Raw genomic sequence first — 17,718 nt, 5'->3', positions numbered from 1 at the left:
GCAGTGGTGAAAAGTGGGCACAAGGTGAGCCATTTTTCTTTACTGCAGCTGGGAAAAAGGGCTTTTATAATGAGCTGGGAAATGGGCATGCATTGAAATTAAAACTAGCACATGCCTATTTAGGGCCTGAACTCTTACTGCCACCCACTGACCTAGCGGTAAGGGTTCACATGCTACCAGCGCAGAAACCATACAGTGCAATTCAACTGCTGATTACCGCTGGGAACACCCCCGCCGCAGTAGAAAATTATTTTCTACCATGGGATTCAGTGCTCGCCAAACTCAGAATTACCACGCACGCACTATCTCAGCGGTAGTGCCAATTTGGCATGCGCTACTCATACCTTAGTAAAAAGGTCCCTAAGCTATTAATCAAAATAATGACTTGAACAGTTCATTGAAAAACATTCATCCAAAATCAAACTCATGTGAGCATTTATCTTTAAATTACTGGCGGGGCCCTGACATGGAAAGTGTTTCGCCATTGGCTGCTTCAGGGAACTCCAATGTACAAAGGCACCTCCACTTTTTACTGGAAAAATATTTTCTCTTACTCTTCCATTTTTAACAGTCTTGCACACAGCTTTTTCTTTCTGTGGGTTCTGTCAATTGATATATTGAATTGTATGTGGCTCTTCAGACCATGGGAAACATACATAGAAAATTACATTAATCAGAGTTTTGGTGATTTTAAACATTGTATTTAGCAAATACTTTCAGAATAGCCACTCTAGAAGTTTGTTTCCATTGTTTTAGCTATATTTTAACTTATTTATTTCTCACAGAAGGTTGGTTGAGCTCTGTGCATTTATAGTTCTGACATTAAGTAATGTTGCGGCCTACCAGGGGTAATTCTGACATTCATGCAAAGCCTTGCAAACAATGTGCTGTTATAAACTCTACAGATTTCTGTATGTACACTAACCTGGAATCATAAGTTAGAATTTCTTACCTCACCCCACAAACTCACCAAAGACAAGTTAGAGCTGTAAGGGCAATATCAGCAAAAAGCTTGTCTCATTGAAGGGAAAGACAACATGACTTCTGAAACTTTTAAACTGGAAGTTCTCTGGGAAAAGTCAAGAAACAGTGTAGAATATAAAACTTAGAATCAGAGTACATAAGAATAGCCATTTTGGGTCAGACCAGTGGTGTGCTGGAGCAGGTTCTCACCAGCTCGCGAGAGCCGTTTGTTAGATTTTTAAGAATTTTAAGAGCTGGTTGTTAAAATAGGCCCACTGTGCCTACTTTAACAACCTGCTCCCAAAATGGGCTCGAGCCCCCTCCTGAACTCCCTTTTACTTTGCTGGCAGGGATGCTGAGCCCCACTGGCCAAATAAATAGACTGCCACTGCTCCCCACTGGTTGTTTCTGGCTCTGAGCAGCAGGAAGGACTTTTCATGTATGCTCTGACCGTGCGCGAGAAATACTGGCATGCTGCTCAAAGCCAGAAACAAGCAGTGGGGAGCACTGGCAGTGTATTTTGGCTGGTGGGGCTCGGCATTCCTGCCAGCAAAGGTATGCCTAATGTGTCCACATGGGTGGGGGGGGGGGGGGAGAAAAATGTATTGCTGCCCCCAAATTGCAGGGCTGGCTACGCCTGGAGAGAGAGCCCATTGTTAAAAATTTACCAGCACACCACTGGGTCAGACCAATGGTCCATGTAGCCCAACAGTAGCCAGTCCAGGTCACAAGTACCTGGCAGAAACCCAATCCCAGGGCAAGCAGTGGCTTCCCCCATGTCCATCTCACGATACAGAATCATCCGTAACTAAGGGGTCCTTTTATCAAGCTGCAGTAAAAGGGGGCCTGTGCCTGAGGTCCCCTTTTACCGCAGCGGGTAAAAGGCTGTCTTTTATTTTTTAAAGAAATGGATGTGTGGCAAGTGAACCACTTTCCGCGAGTCCATTTCTGGGATGGGGAAGCACTAAGGGCTCCCGCGCTAACCCGGTGGAAGCCGGGCAACGCACGGCACTGCCCGATTACAGCCGGGTAAACACCGGTGCTACAAAAATAAAAGTATTTTTGCAGTGCCGGAAGTGGCATGCGCTGGAAGAGGGAACTACCACCGGGATGATGTGGTAGCCCAGTGGCAGGGGCATAGCCAGACTTCGCAGTGGGAGGGGGTCAGACCCCGAAGAGGGAGGGCACATTTTGTTTTGCCGCCCTGCCGATGCCCCCCATGGCCTCGCCCCCCCCCCTGCCGCCCTGCCACTCCCCACCCACTGCCACAGCAAATATCTTGGCTGGCGGGTGTCCCCATCCCCCACCAGCTGAAGTGTTGTCCAGCATCAGTCTCTGGCACCTCCGCGTTGCCTGCCCTGCATGTGCCATTTAGTGAAACTGAATTTCACTAAAAGGAGCATGCAGGACGTGAGGGGAAGACAGAGCAGGGCAGGCAACGCAGCAGTGCCGGAGACCGGTGCTGGACAATGCTTCAGCTGGTGGGGGTTGGGGACCCCCCACCAGCAAAACCAGGGGCCCAGAGGAAATTTGGGGGGCCCAGGCCCCCTGTGGCCCCACGTAGTTAAGCCACATCCCAGCAGTAGTTCCGGATTAGTGAGAAGTAAGCCCACGTTGGGTTTACCGCTACTTCGTAAAAGACCCCCTGAGTACATTACATTAACAAAATAAGCAGACAGTACACAGTACCTTGTGTGTAATATAAAATCCTTTTAGTACTATAACAAATTGCAATTTTAATGAATATATATATATATTACCATTTGATTTGAGTGCCCCCTTTGGCTTTCAAGCAAAATTACAATTTGAAGAACTGAATTTTAAAAGTTTTCAGTATCGCAGTATGCATCATTCAACTTCACAAACTGTATTTCCACAGGAATACTTGTATCAGTACACAGTTAAAGTTGTTTTCATATTGACAAATTATTGATGTCTAGAAGTAAAGACCAGTTCATTGAAAGCAATGTGCATTCTACAATGCCCCTTCATTTGTCAAGCAATAACGAAGAGGAGGGGAATCCAAGGAAGAAGGCAAATATTAAGACAAAAACAGCAAACTAAATGTAATATACTATTATACATACATACAAATAAAATGATTCTTTCACCATGTGGAAAATCAGTAAAGAGTTACATCAATGCATAATGGACCTGGGTATATTGATGAAAAATGGGATAGACATCATTTGACTACAATATCTTATTTCCGTCTGGTGTAGTAGTATTTCATGAAGAGCCACTTTAGGTTCCTGCACCACAGAGTACGTGCGTGTATGGATTTAAGTTTTAAAGCACAATGAGGGAGATTCTATATATGGCGTCTAATTAATCGGCGCTGATATCAGTGCCAACCAGGGGTGTAGCTAGACCTCCGGGGGGGGGGGGGCAGAGCCCGAGGTGAGGGGGCACATTTTAGCCCCCCCCTACAGCACCGCACTGCCATTTTTAACCTCCCCGCCACCATCACCACCTTTGGCCCCCCCCAGCACCAACCCTTTTGACCCCTTCTTCCCGCCGCTGCCAACCCTCCCCCGCTGCTGTCGGGTACTTTTGCTGGCGGGGGTCCCCAACCCACGCCAGTTGAAGTCCTCTTTTCTGGCGCAGCTGCGTTGCTGATCTGCAAGGGCAGGCTTCTGTTTCTGTGAGTCTGATGTCCTGCACGTACGCCATGCCAGAGAAGAAGACTTCGGCTGGCGGGGGTTGTGGACCCCTGCCAACAAAGGTACCCAACGGCGGCGGGGGAGGGTTGGCGGTGGGAGGGGGGTCGAAGGGGTTGGCAGCGGGGGGGGGGGGGGGGCAGTGCCAAATCTACAGGGGCCCATGCCCCCGTGGCCCCACATAGCTAAGCCCCTGGTGCCAACTGAGCATATTCTATAATCAGTACCTAGATTTAGGCGCTGGTTATAGAATACACCTAGTTGATATTTCAGCGCCTAAAACTATGTGCATCCATTTACACCAATGAAAATGTGGCGTAAATCCCAGTGCTTAGATTTAGGTGCACTTGGCCATATTCTAAATTTGGAACACCCCAAGAAATGCTCATGTCCCCACTCACAACCACACCCCTTTTTGCCTGCACACGTTAGAAGTACGGCGCACTTCGTTACAGAATACACTTAGCGAGGACTAGGGGGCATGCGATGAAGCTACAAAGTAGTAAATTTAATACGAAAGGGAGAAAATGTTTCTTCACTCAACGTGTAATTAAACTCTGGAATTCGTTGCCAGAGAATGTGGTAAAAGCGGTTAGCTTAGTGGAGTTTTAAAAGGGTCTGGACGGCTTCCTAAAGGAAAAGTCCATAGACCATTATTAAATTGACTTGGGGAAAATCCACTGCTATTTTTGTGACAAGCAGCATAAAATGTATTGAACTTTTTGGGGATCTTGCCAGGTATTTGTGACCTGGATTGGCCACTGTTAGAAACAGGATGCTGGGCTCGATGGACCTTTGGTCTTTCCCAGTATGGCAATACTTAAGAACATAAGCACCGCCATACTGGGAAAAGACCAAGGGTCCATCGAGCCCAGCCTCCTGTCTCTGACACGGCCAATCCAGGCTTCAAGAACCTGGCAAAACCCATTAAAAAATTAATTTTTAATAATGTTCGATGGTCTTTTCCCTCAGGAATCTGTCCAAACCCCCTTTAAACTCTGTAAGGCCAGCTGCTGTCACTACATTTTCCGGCAACGAGTTCCAGGGTCCAACTACACGCTGAGTAAAGAAAAACTTTCTCCTGTTTGTTTTAAATCTGCCATATTCTAGCTTCATCTTGCGTACTTGTGAGTTTTGCGCCTAAATTTTGATCAGTGCAAATTAGTGCTCTTTATTACTTGTTAAATGCTGTTATCAGCGCTCTTTAGCTTGTTAACACGCATAGTTATAGAATCTGCTTGGATTTTGGCGCGGATCTCTAGGTGCGCTATATAGAATCCCCAGGAATGTGCTTACCTTTACTTGCAGTTACCATTCTATATATAATATAGATCAATAAAATAAATACTGTTTTGGCTAAAGCTTTCAATAGTAGGTCTTTGGGATGTAACCATACAAACACCAATCAGTACTAGAGAAAGCTAGACAAAGGGTGATTCTCAGTAGAAGAATGATACTCCTTTATTTTTATGATGATTCACAGCAAGTGAAGCTGCTTATTGGTCACAAATGGTCCCCGAAGATAGCAGTTCACTAGTCACACACATGGGCCATATGTCTGCACTTGGCATCAAATGGACAGAATCTTCCAGCAATCTCTAGAAACACCTTTCTCTGCTCATGTATGCTAGTTCCCCTGCTGTCACAATTAACAAGTTTTGAGTGGGGGAGAGGAGTCGCCTAGCGCTTAGCACACCAGGCTTGACATCCAGGGGAATCTGGTTCAAATCCCACCACTGTCCCTTGTGATCTTGGACAAGTCACCTAACCTTCTGTTGCCTCAGGTACAAACTTTAATTGTGAGTCCTCCAGGGGCAGAGAAACACCTACCTGAATGTAACTCACCTTGAGCTACCACCGAAAAAGGTGTGAGCAAAATATAAACATATCCTAAAGAAAAAGTTAAATTGATAAATGGCTGTATTCAGAGAACACCTGTTACAGGTAAACCACTTTTGCTTTCTCTGAGCAGAAGCTTGTTTACTGATCCATGCAAGTGGGATACTCTAACTAAAGGTTGACTTCAAGAAAAGAAAAGGGCAGAATGACACTATATGGGGAATTTCTCAATGCATCATTGCTCTAAATGTTTTGTGAACTACTATTTATAAGGGACAGTGTTCTCTGTTCTGTGACATGGCAATATGCTCATGCTCTTTTGCTCTTCCAGCTCGATCAAAACCAGGACTAGTGCCTGAGGCCTTTATTTGTAATTACCCAAGGCTTATTTCTCTTTTTTTATATCTTCCCCATTTCCTCCTCCAACACCCCAGTGCTCCACTTTAGATAATTCATTGAGGGAGGAATTGGTGTGTCCGAGTCGGGATGTTCACTGTTCTGTCAGGATTTTACAAAAGGCTCTGTCACATGCACATTTATTTTTCTGGCATGTACAAGGGAAGCAGAAATTCTGAAAGGCATATATTGTAATAAAAAGTGACATCATGTGCCAGCTTCTACTATAAGTGCTGGCATTTATACATATGGGGCCTGATAATTCAAAATGATTTAAATGACCAGGAGAGGCTCCTGGCCATTTAAATCGCCTGTCCAGGGCTAGCTGGGCATTTTCAGGGGCACTTAACAGATTTTCAGGGGCACTTAACAGGTAGTGCCACTGAAAATGACCACTTGACAGGTGAATTCTATATATGGCTCCGGAACGAGCGCTATTCTGTATGCTGCGCTTAAAGTTAGGCGTGGTTTATAGAATAGTACTTAATGCCTAGGGATTGTGCCTAACTTCAGGCACATCCATTTGCACCAACTGAAAAGTGGTGCAAATGTTTGCACCTAAATTGGGTGCATATTGCCCGTGATCTATAACACTGCTCGTTAATGCTAGGAACGCCTCCATTCCGCCCATGACACTCCCATTTCTGCTTCCATTTTTTTTACTTGTGCATAAAATTTAGGCATGGATCCCACACCTAAATTTACGCATGTAATTTCTAATTAAATCTAATTAGTGCTAATAATTGCTTGTTAAAAAGCCAATGCTCGCTTCCATGGAAAATCATTGCTGAGGGTCCCGCAGAGGTCCTCTATATCTGCCATGTAATGTTCACTATTGTCCATTTGTAGATGATATTCAATTCTTTCTCTATCTGACTCTTCATTAGAAAGAGCTATAAAGCGCTTGCAGTATGTGATGCATGTGGAAAAGAGGAACCCAAACCACAATTACGTGATGCAAGGTTCCACATTAGGAGTCACCAACCAGGAAAAGGATCTAGCTGTAATCGCTTATGATACGTTGAAACCTTCTGCTCAGTGTGTGGCTAAGAAAGCAAATAGAATGTTAGGAATTATTAGGAAAGGAATGGAAAACAAAAATGACAATGTTATAATGCCTTCATATTTTCCCATTGTGCCACCGCACCTTGAATACTGTGTGCAATTCTGGCCACCACATCTCAAAAAAGATATAGTGGAATATGAAAAGGTACAGAGAAAAGCAGCAAAAATGATAATGGGGATGCGATGACTTTCCTATGAGAAAAGGCTAAAGTGGCTGGGGCTCTACAGCTTGGAGAAGAGATGGCTGAGGGGAGATATGATAGAGGTATATAAAATACTGAGTGGAGTGGAATGGTAGAAATGAGTCGCTTGTTTACTCTTTCCAAAAATACTAGGATTAGGGGGTATGCAATGAAGCTACATAATAGTACATTTAAAATGAATCAGAGAAAATATTTCTTCACTGAATGAGAAATTAAACTCTAGAATTCGTTGCCAGAGAATGTGGTAAAAGCCATTAGCTTAGCAGGGTTTAAAAAAGGTTTGGATAATTTCCAAAAAGAAAAGTCCATAAGCCATTATTAAGATGGACTTGGGAAAATTCACTGCTTATTTCTAGGATAACAGCATAAAATCTGTTTTACTGTTCTGGTATCTTGCCAGGCACTTGTGACCTGGATTGGCCACTGTTGGAAACAGGATGCTGGGCTTGATGGACCTTCAGGCTGTCCCAGTATGGCGATGCTTATGTTCTTATTGGCACTAAACAGCTCGTTATTCAGTTAAATTCTGTGGGCAAATTGGGGGGTTAGTGCTCAAGCTGAAACCAGCTATTTTGTGTATGTTGTGGGGGCAGAGTCGGCACATTGCCAGTTAAATGCTTATTTTCAGCAATTAAGTAGCTAAGATAATTGTATAAATAAGATGCATAGTTCTATCTTTATGCGGTTCTTTATAGCTGGTTAAGTGCCGAACATTGCATATATGTTTTCTGCCAGCTCCATATACCCAGAAATTCATTGCTGGAGCCTGGACAGGTATAACGCTGGTGGCAGTCAGCAAAATACCAATTGCCGCTGGCTGAATATCAGGCCCATGGAGGGTAGCTTTATAACGATAGGGATGGATTAGACTGTAAATTTTAAGGGGCTTTGACGTTCGCTCAGAATTTTTAGTACAAGAACAGTGCTGGGCAGACTTCTACAGTTTGTGCCCTGAGAATGGCAAAGACAAATCAAACTCAGGTATACATATAAAGTAACACATACCATGTAAAATGAATTTGTCTTGTTGGACAGACTGGATGGACTGTACAGGTCTTTATCTGCCATCATTTACTATGTTACTATGTTAGTAATGCAACAATGTAGTCTGAAGAAACATTCAAGTCTAAGCCCACCCTCTTAAAGACAAAATGCTATTGGATGACAAGCAACTGAGCAACCACCTAACTAAACAAAACCCCTAACTAAGGCAATGCTGGCTGGAGGGGGGAAGGGGGAAGTGTTATAAGAAAAGTCAGAGTAAAGGACTTCTGAAGCTCTGCAGAACAAAATGAACATGTCTCCAGTGGCCTTGGTGAAAAACATTTAATTAAAGGGAACAGAGGAGGCCCATCAGAGCAGGGGAGCTACCATTCATCAGCAGAGAAAGGGTTTTGTCTTTCCAGGGAACTGGGCCAGATTCTGACCCTTTGGCAGAGAACGTGGTAAGGTGATCCACTTCACTGACTTTGTGTGACCTTGCTTGCCTTGTGAGGTGAGTAGAGTACAGTCTCGATTATCTGATGTAAATGGGACCGACCAGGTGTTGGATAATATGGGGAACACTGCATAAACCCCCTCAAACAATTCATAAACAAAGGCATGGAGTTCCCATGCGATGATGTCACGAGGGGTCTGTCAGATATGCCAGATGGTTGGATTAGCGAAGGTTGGATAATTGAGACTGTATTGTACTGTGTTTCTTATAGCTTAAGGCAGCAATTCTATAACTATCATTTTAGGCATCACAAAGGGGTGTGAGTCATGCTAATTTGATCATTGCTTAAGGTTGCACCAAAGTTGTTATATTAGCACAAAGCCACATTGACATGGCAAAAGTTAGGCATGCCTACTTACGACAGATCACTGGATGGCATAAGCATCCGTGGATGGCATAAGCGTCTGTGCCTAAGTATGCCATGAAATGCATGTGACTGATAGGATTCTATAGGTTGTGCACATTCCTTCTTGACACCCCCATACTCTGCCCATATATATGCTTCCTCATGGTTTCACGCTGAGGAATTTAAGTGCATTGTGTATAGAACAGGGCCTGGCATTTACATGTGTAACTGCAATTATTGGCACCAATCACATGGGTAAGTATTATGATTCAGGGCCGCCAAGAGACAAAGCTGGGCCGGGGACAAAAAATCTTCAGAGCCCCCCCCCCCCCCCCCCATCACTATTGCTTCCCCACAAAACCCTCGTCACTATTGCCCCACCACCACCACTACCACCCCTGCCGCTGCTCTCCCCCCTCCACTGCCGCTTTTCTCCCCTATCTTCCTCCTCCCCACTGGTCTCACCTACAGGTTCCTGCAGCTAGGGTTACCATATGGCTCCAGAAAAAGGAGGACAGATTAAGCCAGTCTGGGTTTTACTTCCATTGCTTTCAATGGAAGCAAAACCCGGACTGGATCAATGTGTCCGCCTTTTTCTGGAGCCATATGGTAACCCAGCCTGCATCCGGAAGCGATTCACAGTCAGAGGCTGCCTCCAAGGCCTTCCTTCTTCTGCATCCTGCTCTCTCTACTGGAACTTCCTGTTTTGCCACTAAACAGGAAGTTGCACTAGAGAGGGTTGGACACAGCAGAAGGAAGGCCAAGGAGATGGCCTCTGATTGTGAATCGCTGTTGCCTGTCAGATCCTATAGCTGAGACCTGTGGGGAGAAAGAAGATAAGAAGGGAGGAAAGCATTTTTTACCGTGGAAACAAAATTTTTACCATTCCCTCAGAGTAGTAAAAGGCTTTGTTCCCATATCCACATGATTGTTGGTGCTGGCCCTCCTTGGAGGCTGGGCCCGGGGAATTTTGCTTCCTCTGCCCCCCTCTCGGCAGCCCTGCTATGATTCTATAAACAAGGCACATTATTACCACCAGCTGATAGAATTACCTTGTAAAAGCATATATATTAAAGGGAAATGCCTCCTTATAACTGAAACATTTACAGTATATGGGGCTGATATTCTGTGGTCGGCAGTGAGACCGGATATTAAATGTTGGGCCATTTCCAGCGACCGGCATTGAATATCTGGGAATTTTTTGACCGGTTTAAACTTAACCTGCCAAATCTATATTCAGTACTGGCCGGTTGAGTTTATAGCGGCCAAAGATAGGCCTGCTATTTGGGTGGCCTGATTTGGTTGGAAAACTTAGCCAGTGATGTGCTGAATATTCACAGCTAGTCAGTTATATCACGCGATATAGCTGGTTAGCCTCTATGTGGTAAACGGTAATATTCAGCAGAGATAACTGGCTATCTCACACTGAATATTAGCACTTAGCAGTTAAGTGGTATTTAACTAGTCAGGAGCCATTCCTAGCCAGTTAAAGAACGCTGAATATCGGCTGGTATGGGTTCAATAGTGTTTACAGACACTTTGAAATATTAAAAATGGAATGTATTATCAGTTATCTTTGTATCTTGCTTCCGTTGATAACCTCATTATCTAATACAAAACCATCCTGGGGCAACCACAAAACCTTATTAAGGGCAAGTATATTGTCAAAGAAAGACACTACAGTGACTGAAAACCACTGTGCCAGTTTCTCGATCTGTTAACAGCAAACCACTGGCTGAACAGAATGAGAGCTCAGAAATTTGTTGCATCATAAATCCATGAAGCCATGTTGAATGAGTGATAGGGTTTAACAATGGACAGGTTACTGTTACTGTACTTCCCTGTGCCAGATCACAATTCCAGCTCAAATACCCAGCTCTCCTAGCTATTAATAGCATTTGGCATTAGCTATTATAAGCTGCTTATGTCCATCTCCATAGTCACTGCAAAGGCTGAGGGCTTTTCTGGCACACAATTTTCCATTTAAATGCAGACTGTTTTCTTGGTGCATACCAGTTCTTCAAATATTCCTTTTAAAGTTATAGCTAAATTAGAACGAGCTACATTAAATATTCTAGTTGAGAAGAATAAAGAGAAACCTCAACGATGCTAAGAAATAATTGACACGCTGTTGAAAAATCCTATGAATGCCTTTGGCCATGAACAATGGAAGTTATCAAAATATAAACTTTTAAAAGATAATTCCACCTAGTTATAAATGTAGAATCATTATAATAAAAATATAGTCTGAATGCCACAGTATGTGTTCATAGTAGCCTGGTGTACTTGAGTTTGGGCTTACAAAATCATTAAATTTAACAGAAAGCAAAATTTTATCTTTTGGGCTCCATATGATCTGTCTTGTAACAGAGAAGGAACTGAAAAAGACCTAAATATTTAAACCCAGGAAATTATAATTGTGTGACTCCAATAAAATTGTCAGTTTTATCAATCAGCATGTGGAAGACTGAATCGCTATTAACAACTACACTACTGAGGTCAACCACAGGAAGTATTCCATCCCCTATTAGAAGACTGTTCACTGCAAATTAGCAATCGTCATAAGAATAATACATTTTTTAACCAGGTTTCTGAGGCATCATTGCTCTTAATGTTTTGCATACTACTGTTCATTATAGGCCTCTTTCATAACTGTGTAGTGCAAATACGTAGTTACAAGAACTGTGTAAGCCCACCTGACCCAAAAACTCAGTGCTCTAGTTCTTATCCTTAGTGGATATATGTTGTGGCATTCAGTATGGGTTGTACAAGGTGATCAGGAAGGCAGCAGCAAAAAAATGGATGTTGGAAAATTTCCACACCCTGCCAAGTCCTTAATAATCTAGACAAGCACCGAACTAGTTGCAGAAGGCATGCTCCCGGAAACTTCCGGTTCCCTAAAGATGCTAGTGTTATGAAAGGTTGCTGTTTCTTATACTCTTTCAAGGGCACAAAGGTGGAGAAAACCTTTTTGCCAGCAAGCAGAAACTTTTATTTTTTTAATGGATTCCTTTCATTCAAGCAGTTTATAAACAAAGTTCAAACTCAGCTGCCACTTGTTAAAAGCAGGTGCCCGTTTGACCTTCTTAGTAGGGAGCATGCTTAATGAACTGGTCCTTCCTCTTTCATTCAAGAAATCCTAAAGTCAACCTGCTAAATTTTGCTAAGATCTTAACTAGATCCAAAAATATCTTTTTCTGACTCCAGAGATTGAGGCCTTGATATTTCAAACAGCTCCTGTTGTGACTGAGAACATTTCCTGGAAGATAATATCCTTAGCACTTCAGCCAATTGTTTTTCAATATTTGCCATTTTTGTGTTCAGGTCCTTGATGTCTTCTTTCAACTCATGTTTCACTTCCAACACAGTGGCCTGCGGAGTCTGTTCTGGGATAGGGTAAAAAGAATGTTTGACTTCTGTTAGTACAGGACTCCGGTCCTGGGGACTTCTTGCATCCCCATCATTGTCCAAACGCAAATCACTTTTTGTGATGCCACTATCACAAGAATCTGTTTTCTTTAGGGTAGCCTCCCCAGAAGCTCTAGTTCTCTCAGGTAATGTTTCCATAGACTCTGCTTTGGATACTTTCTCCCAGTCTTCCCCTTTTCCACAAGAATCTTTGAACTTTGCCCAACCTTTCCGCTTGATATTCTCCCCAGAAACTTTGCTCCCTGCATAGTCTGAAATGGGAGCATGGAGCCTGGCACGGTCAGACACCCTCGATGTCGAAGCAGACTGGAAAGCGATTGGAGTCGCAGGGCTTTCTGTTACAGTGACCAGGCTAGCCTTTATCTTATTGCGTGATGAATGCTCTACCAAAATATTGCCCTTCTCTACATCCAAGTCATCAGGGTCTCTCCCTCTCTCTGCTGCCAGTCGAGCCTCTTTCTGCTGCCTGAACCTCTGAAAGAGTCGACGAACGGGGTGATCTGGTGGCAGGATCAGAGGGGCTTCGTTCTTTCTTTTCATCCACTCTTCTTCTTCTCGTTTTACATCACTGATCTTCCGGAACACAATCTGCATCAAATTAAGAAATAGTTCACAGGTTAAGGATGTACAGGACTGTCACGTGAAATATTAAATCAGGAAGCATTTTAATAGCATAACAAAAATTGCATGAAGACAACATACAGAGGAAGTAGGAACTTATTTCGGCAGGAACAAGTAAGATTTTATTGAAACTGGATGTGCTCGAGCTTAATTGCTTTATTGGATTCTGTCTTAAACGTTGGGAGTTTCTGCACTACTGTTTCTACAATGTTTTTAAATTAGAGACTAGAATTAAATAAATAGCTCCATAGGACCAAAGTGTTGGGAAAGTGGTCATTGCTCTGGCTTAGCTACACCTGCAGGACAAGACACTGAAATTCCAAGCTCCAATTTCTGGGGCTTCATGAGCACAACTCTGTCACGAATGTGATGCCCTTGGGCTCCGGGAGGAAGGAAAAGCAGCTACCAGTACTGGAGGAAGAGTGGAACTGAGGGATCAGTCTCACAGGAGACTTTTCCTTCGGCCTTTAACCATTAGAAGAACCTAAGTTGCATTGGGTCAGTCACCTGGAATGAGGTGAAAGGATATAAAGTGAGGGGAATAGGTTTGGAGCACATGAATAGAAAATGAACAATTTGGTGAAGTACCTTGTATGCTTGCAATAACATTAATGATATATTTTTAAAAATCATAGTTACACTGGCTGAGGATCACATTTTTTCTGGTCAATAATTAATGAGGGAGTAAATCTTAAGAAGGGAATGATGGAAGCAAATAAATACCCAAAGCTTTAATTAATTAATTAATTTCTTGCATTTGTATCCCACATTTTCCCACCTTTTTTGCAGGCTCAATGTGGCTTACATATTACCGTTAACGGCGTTAGCCAATTCCGGTCTGAACAAATACATGTTATGAATGAATACAAGGTGATATTGTAGTAGATAAGGTACATGTATGGTAGGTACAATTGGGGGGAACTTAGAGAGGGATTGGCATTATATTGTAGACTAATGGTTCTCAACCTTTCTTCTGTTGTGACACACTTAACAGATAATGTTCATATGCACGACGCACTGAACACAGCAATCTGCAGCTGAACAAAGAAAAAAAGATCCTATATATCATTTCACTAGCACTGACAGTGATGCAAGAGAAATACAGATGCAATGGTGATGACTGCCGGGGTAGAGGTGATTGGTGTACCATAGTCCTGCAACATTTCCAGTTGGGGCTGATGACAGGATTAGGGACTAGTTATGGACAGGGGCATAGCCAGACCTCAGCGGGAGGGGGGGCCAGAGCCTGAGGTGGGGGGGCACTGCTTAGCCGCCTCCCCCCGCTGCCCCCGCCACTTTGGACCCCCCCCGCCGCTGCAACCGCAACCCCCCCCCCCCCCCACTGCCACATCAGGTACCTTGTTTGCTGGCAGGGGTCCCCAATCCCCACCAGCAGAAGAGTTTTCTTCAGCGCCAGTCGACTCTGGCGCCTTCATTGTGGGATCATCTGTTTCTGATGCCTTATGTCCTGCACCGTGCATGTAGCCCCATGCAGGACGTAAGACATCAGAAACAGATGATCCCACAATGAAGGCACTGGAGTTGACCGGCGCTGAAGAAGACTCTTCGGCTAATGGGGATTGGGGACCCCTGCCAGCAAACAAGGTACCTGATGCGGCGGCGGGGCAGAGGCTGGGCGGTGACAGTGGAGGGGGGTCAAATGTAGAGGGGCCAGGGCGTAATCTGTGGGGGCCCATGCCCCTGTGGCCCCACGTAGCTACGCCCCTGGTTATGGAGATTAAATATTTGACTTCCTTGTTCTCAGCTCTTCCCAACCCACCACACACATGATATGAAATGCACAGGGTGCTGTCTGTCACATTTTTGGTGACCCACTGGTTGAGAACCACTGCTGTAGACTTTATTGTTTGCAGTAGATAATTATTCAGAATGATGACACCTAGAGTATGACTAGGACTAAACCAGAGACAAACAGTAATAAAAATATAGCAACAAAAAAGCACTGAGAAGAAGAGCCAATGTTGGGACAGACCAATGATCTATTATGTCCATCATCCTGTATCCAGCAGTGGCCTCCAGGCACTTGGACAACAGCACATCCTAACAGAGAGATTAGTTCAATCCTGCACAAATCCCAACTATGCCTGGCTAATAAATTGGTTAATGGACCTGCCCTCCAGAAACTTGCTTAAACATTTTTTTTTAATCCTGTTATATTGCCAGCTTTGACGTGCCCTTCAGCAACAAATTCAACAACTGAATTGTAAGTTTACTGAAAAAAATACTTTATTATATCTGCTACCAATTAGCTTTATGGAATGCCTCTAGTAACTGTTTGAAAGGATTAGCAACTATTCTCTATTAACTTGTTTCACACAGTTCATGATTTTATAAACTTCTATTATATTCCCTTTTGGGTGGTTCTTTTCCAAGCTAAAGAGACTAATGGCCTTATTTTAGAAGCCTCTTCATGTATAAATAGCAACATTTACTCATGTAGACTGCATGCATGTGTAAGTGGCAGTTTCAGAAAGTTGCTGTTCACATGTGGAAATCTATACTATGCAGTGGTTTCGAGGGGGTGTGGTTTGGCAGAGCTCAGGGCACACAAAAATCTACACATATATCCTTTATTATACTAAGGGAATACATGCATATGGGGGAAAAACTTCCTTGTTGGGTTTTACAGCTCAGAGGCACGCAGAAGGTTTTAAAAATTGTTCATTTCAGCCTCAGTTTTGCAAGAGAGATTAAAGGGGGTCATTCTCATTAATTTCTCAATTTTTATTCCCCACCTTTAAAATGAAACTAAGCACAAATTGTGGTCCCATTACTTAACTGGCTGCATTTACACACATAGGTTTATAAATTAGTGCAGCTGAATACATGTTGGATTTAATTGATTTACCAGCTCGAAATGCATCTGTAAAATCCAGAAAATACCTTATATTTCATTTTTCAAACTATCTTGTCTATATAAATTGACTGAAAACTTGCTTATAGAAAAACTTCCAAATCTGAACAATACAAGTTCTAAACTTTACTGTCTTATTGCTTTCAATACACTGAGCAACAGTAAGCAGGGACCCAGGAAAATCTGTACAGTGCGGTTAATCTCCAAAGCAGAGGTGCCCCATTAGAAATTGTGCATGCAGTACAGTTTGTCTCCTGAAGAAGGAACGAAACGGAGGTGCTCTGTTGAGCAAACCCATTAAGATAAGTAACAGAGGGGTTCTTACTACAGTTTTTTTTAGGGTAAATGAAAAGTATGGATAAATAACATATGGAATTTAAAAACAAATTAAAAAAATAGTAAAGAAAAGAAAAAAGGAAGACAAATTGGAGGTTTTTAGGCTGAAGAGGAAGCCCGCACAGCAAATTGCAAAAGTACAAGCATAGCCGAGCATCTGAAGCCTTTTCCTCCTCTAAATAGAGATACTGAAAGCAATTATGCTAACTATAAAAACATTAATTTCAAGTCTATATTATGCAAAGATTTCTCTCACATAGGCACTGAGGGCCCTGTTTACTAAGCAGTGTTATGGGCGAATTAACATTTTTAACAAGCGTTAACCATGTTACGCGTTAACTATGTACGTGCTTACAATATCCCTACAGACGCCTACATAGTTAGCGTGCGCGCTAAGTGTAGTTGCACTAAAAACACTAACACTAGGAAACAGGGACCTAAATGGTGGAATGATTTAACAGTTGAAATTAAACAAATCTTTAACTATTTAATATTCTGAAAATTTCTGAATTCTTTTCTCCTTGAAAAATTCCTAAAGTATGTTATCCATCGAATTCTAGTATTTCTGTAAAAGCCTATGAACTCTAGCTAAGTTGCTTTAATGGATCGATCTTTATATCAATATTTGTATCTGCTTTTGTTGTAAGCCACATAGAGCTGAATAACTGGTATACAGATTACGTGGCATATAAGAATCAAAATAAAAAAAATAAATTTGTATCCCACATTTTCTCAATGTGAATTGTTTTCAATGTGGCTTACAATAAAAATCAGAGGAGACAGATCTGACAGTAGAAGAAGGAATTAGCTATTGTTAGAGACAGAAGAGGAGAGAAATTCAAGTCGAGAGTACAGTGGGGATAGTGGAATGTTGGGTATCTATGACTTCACTGAACAGAAGCATTACATAGGTTTGTAGATCATTGCAGTTGGTGAAGGTAGGTACATTTTTTGTTAAGTGATTTCAATGTGGAATGGATTTCCTATAAAAGAAGGTTTTCAGGTATTTACGAAATAGAATATAATTACTCATAAATCTTAGTTCTTTTGGTAGAGACAGTTTTTTGTGCTTAGAAAGGAGAAGCTGGATGAGTGTACTGACATATCTTAATCTTGGGCAGTTAGGGAAGTGAAGGACAAGATAGTTATGTGCTCTGATGGTCACATTACGCAGTGGGAGATTGATTAGATGGGTCATGTATTCTGGAGCAAGACCAAAGATTATCTTTGGACTAATTTATATATCTTGAAGATAATTCTGGTTCTGATTGGGAGCCAGTGGAGTTTTTGGAGTAGTGGTTTGGTGCCTTTGTAACGCAATTTTCTATAGATCAATCTGGCAGCAGTGTTTGGGACTGTTTGTAGTTCAGTCAGTAGTTGCTCTCTGCATCCAGCATATACTCTGTTGCAGTAGTCAATGTGAGCTAAGACCATCGTTTGGACTAGCATGTGGAAGATCTCTTTGGGAAAGTAGTCTCATACTTCTA

The 17,718-nt window shown here is 42.7% G+C and overlaps 1 protein-coding gene across 1 annotated transcript in view; it reads right to left on the bottom strand.

Annotated features, from left to right (window-relative positions):
* Window positions 1-12,141: 12,141 nt before the first annotated feature.
* KCNH1 (potassium voltage-gated channel subfamily H member 1) overlaps window positions 12,142-17,718 on the bottom strand; it is a 573,175-nt gene continuing 567,598 nt past the window's right edge. Inside the window, exon 11 of the mRNA XM_030196093.1 lies at window positions 12,142-12,987. Within this exon, the coding sequence (XP_030051953.1) occupies window positions 12,142-12,987 (846 nt within the window). The remainder of the gene's footprint in view (window positions 12,988-17,718) is intronic.

Source organism: Microcaecilia unicolor, chromosome 3 (genome assembly GCF_901765095.1).
Source record: "Microcaecilia unicolor chromosome 3, aMicUni1.1, whole genome shotgun sequence".
Lineage (NCBI taxonomy): Eukaryota > Metazoa > Chordata > Amphibia > Gymnophiona > Siphonopidae > Microcaecilia > Microcaecilia unicolor.
Note: the sequence above shows the minus strand (reverse complement) of the source record. Positions and strands in the feature narration are given on the sequence as shown.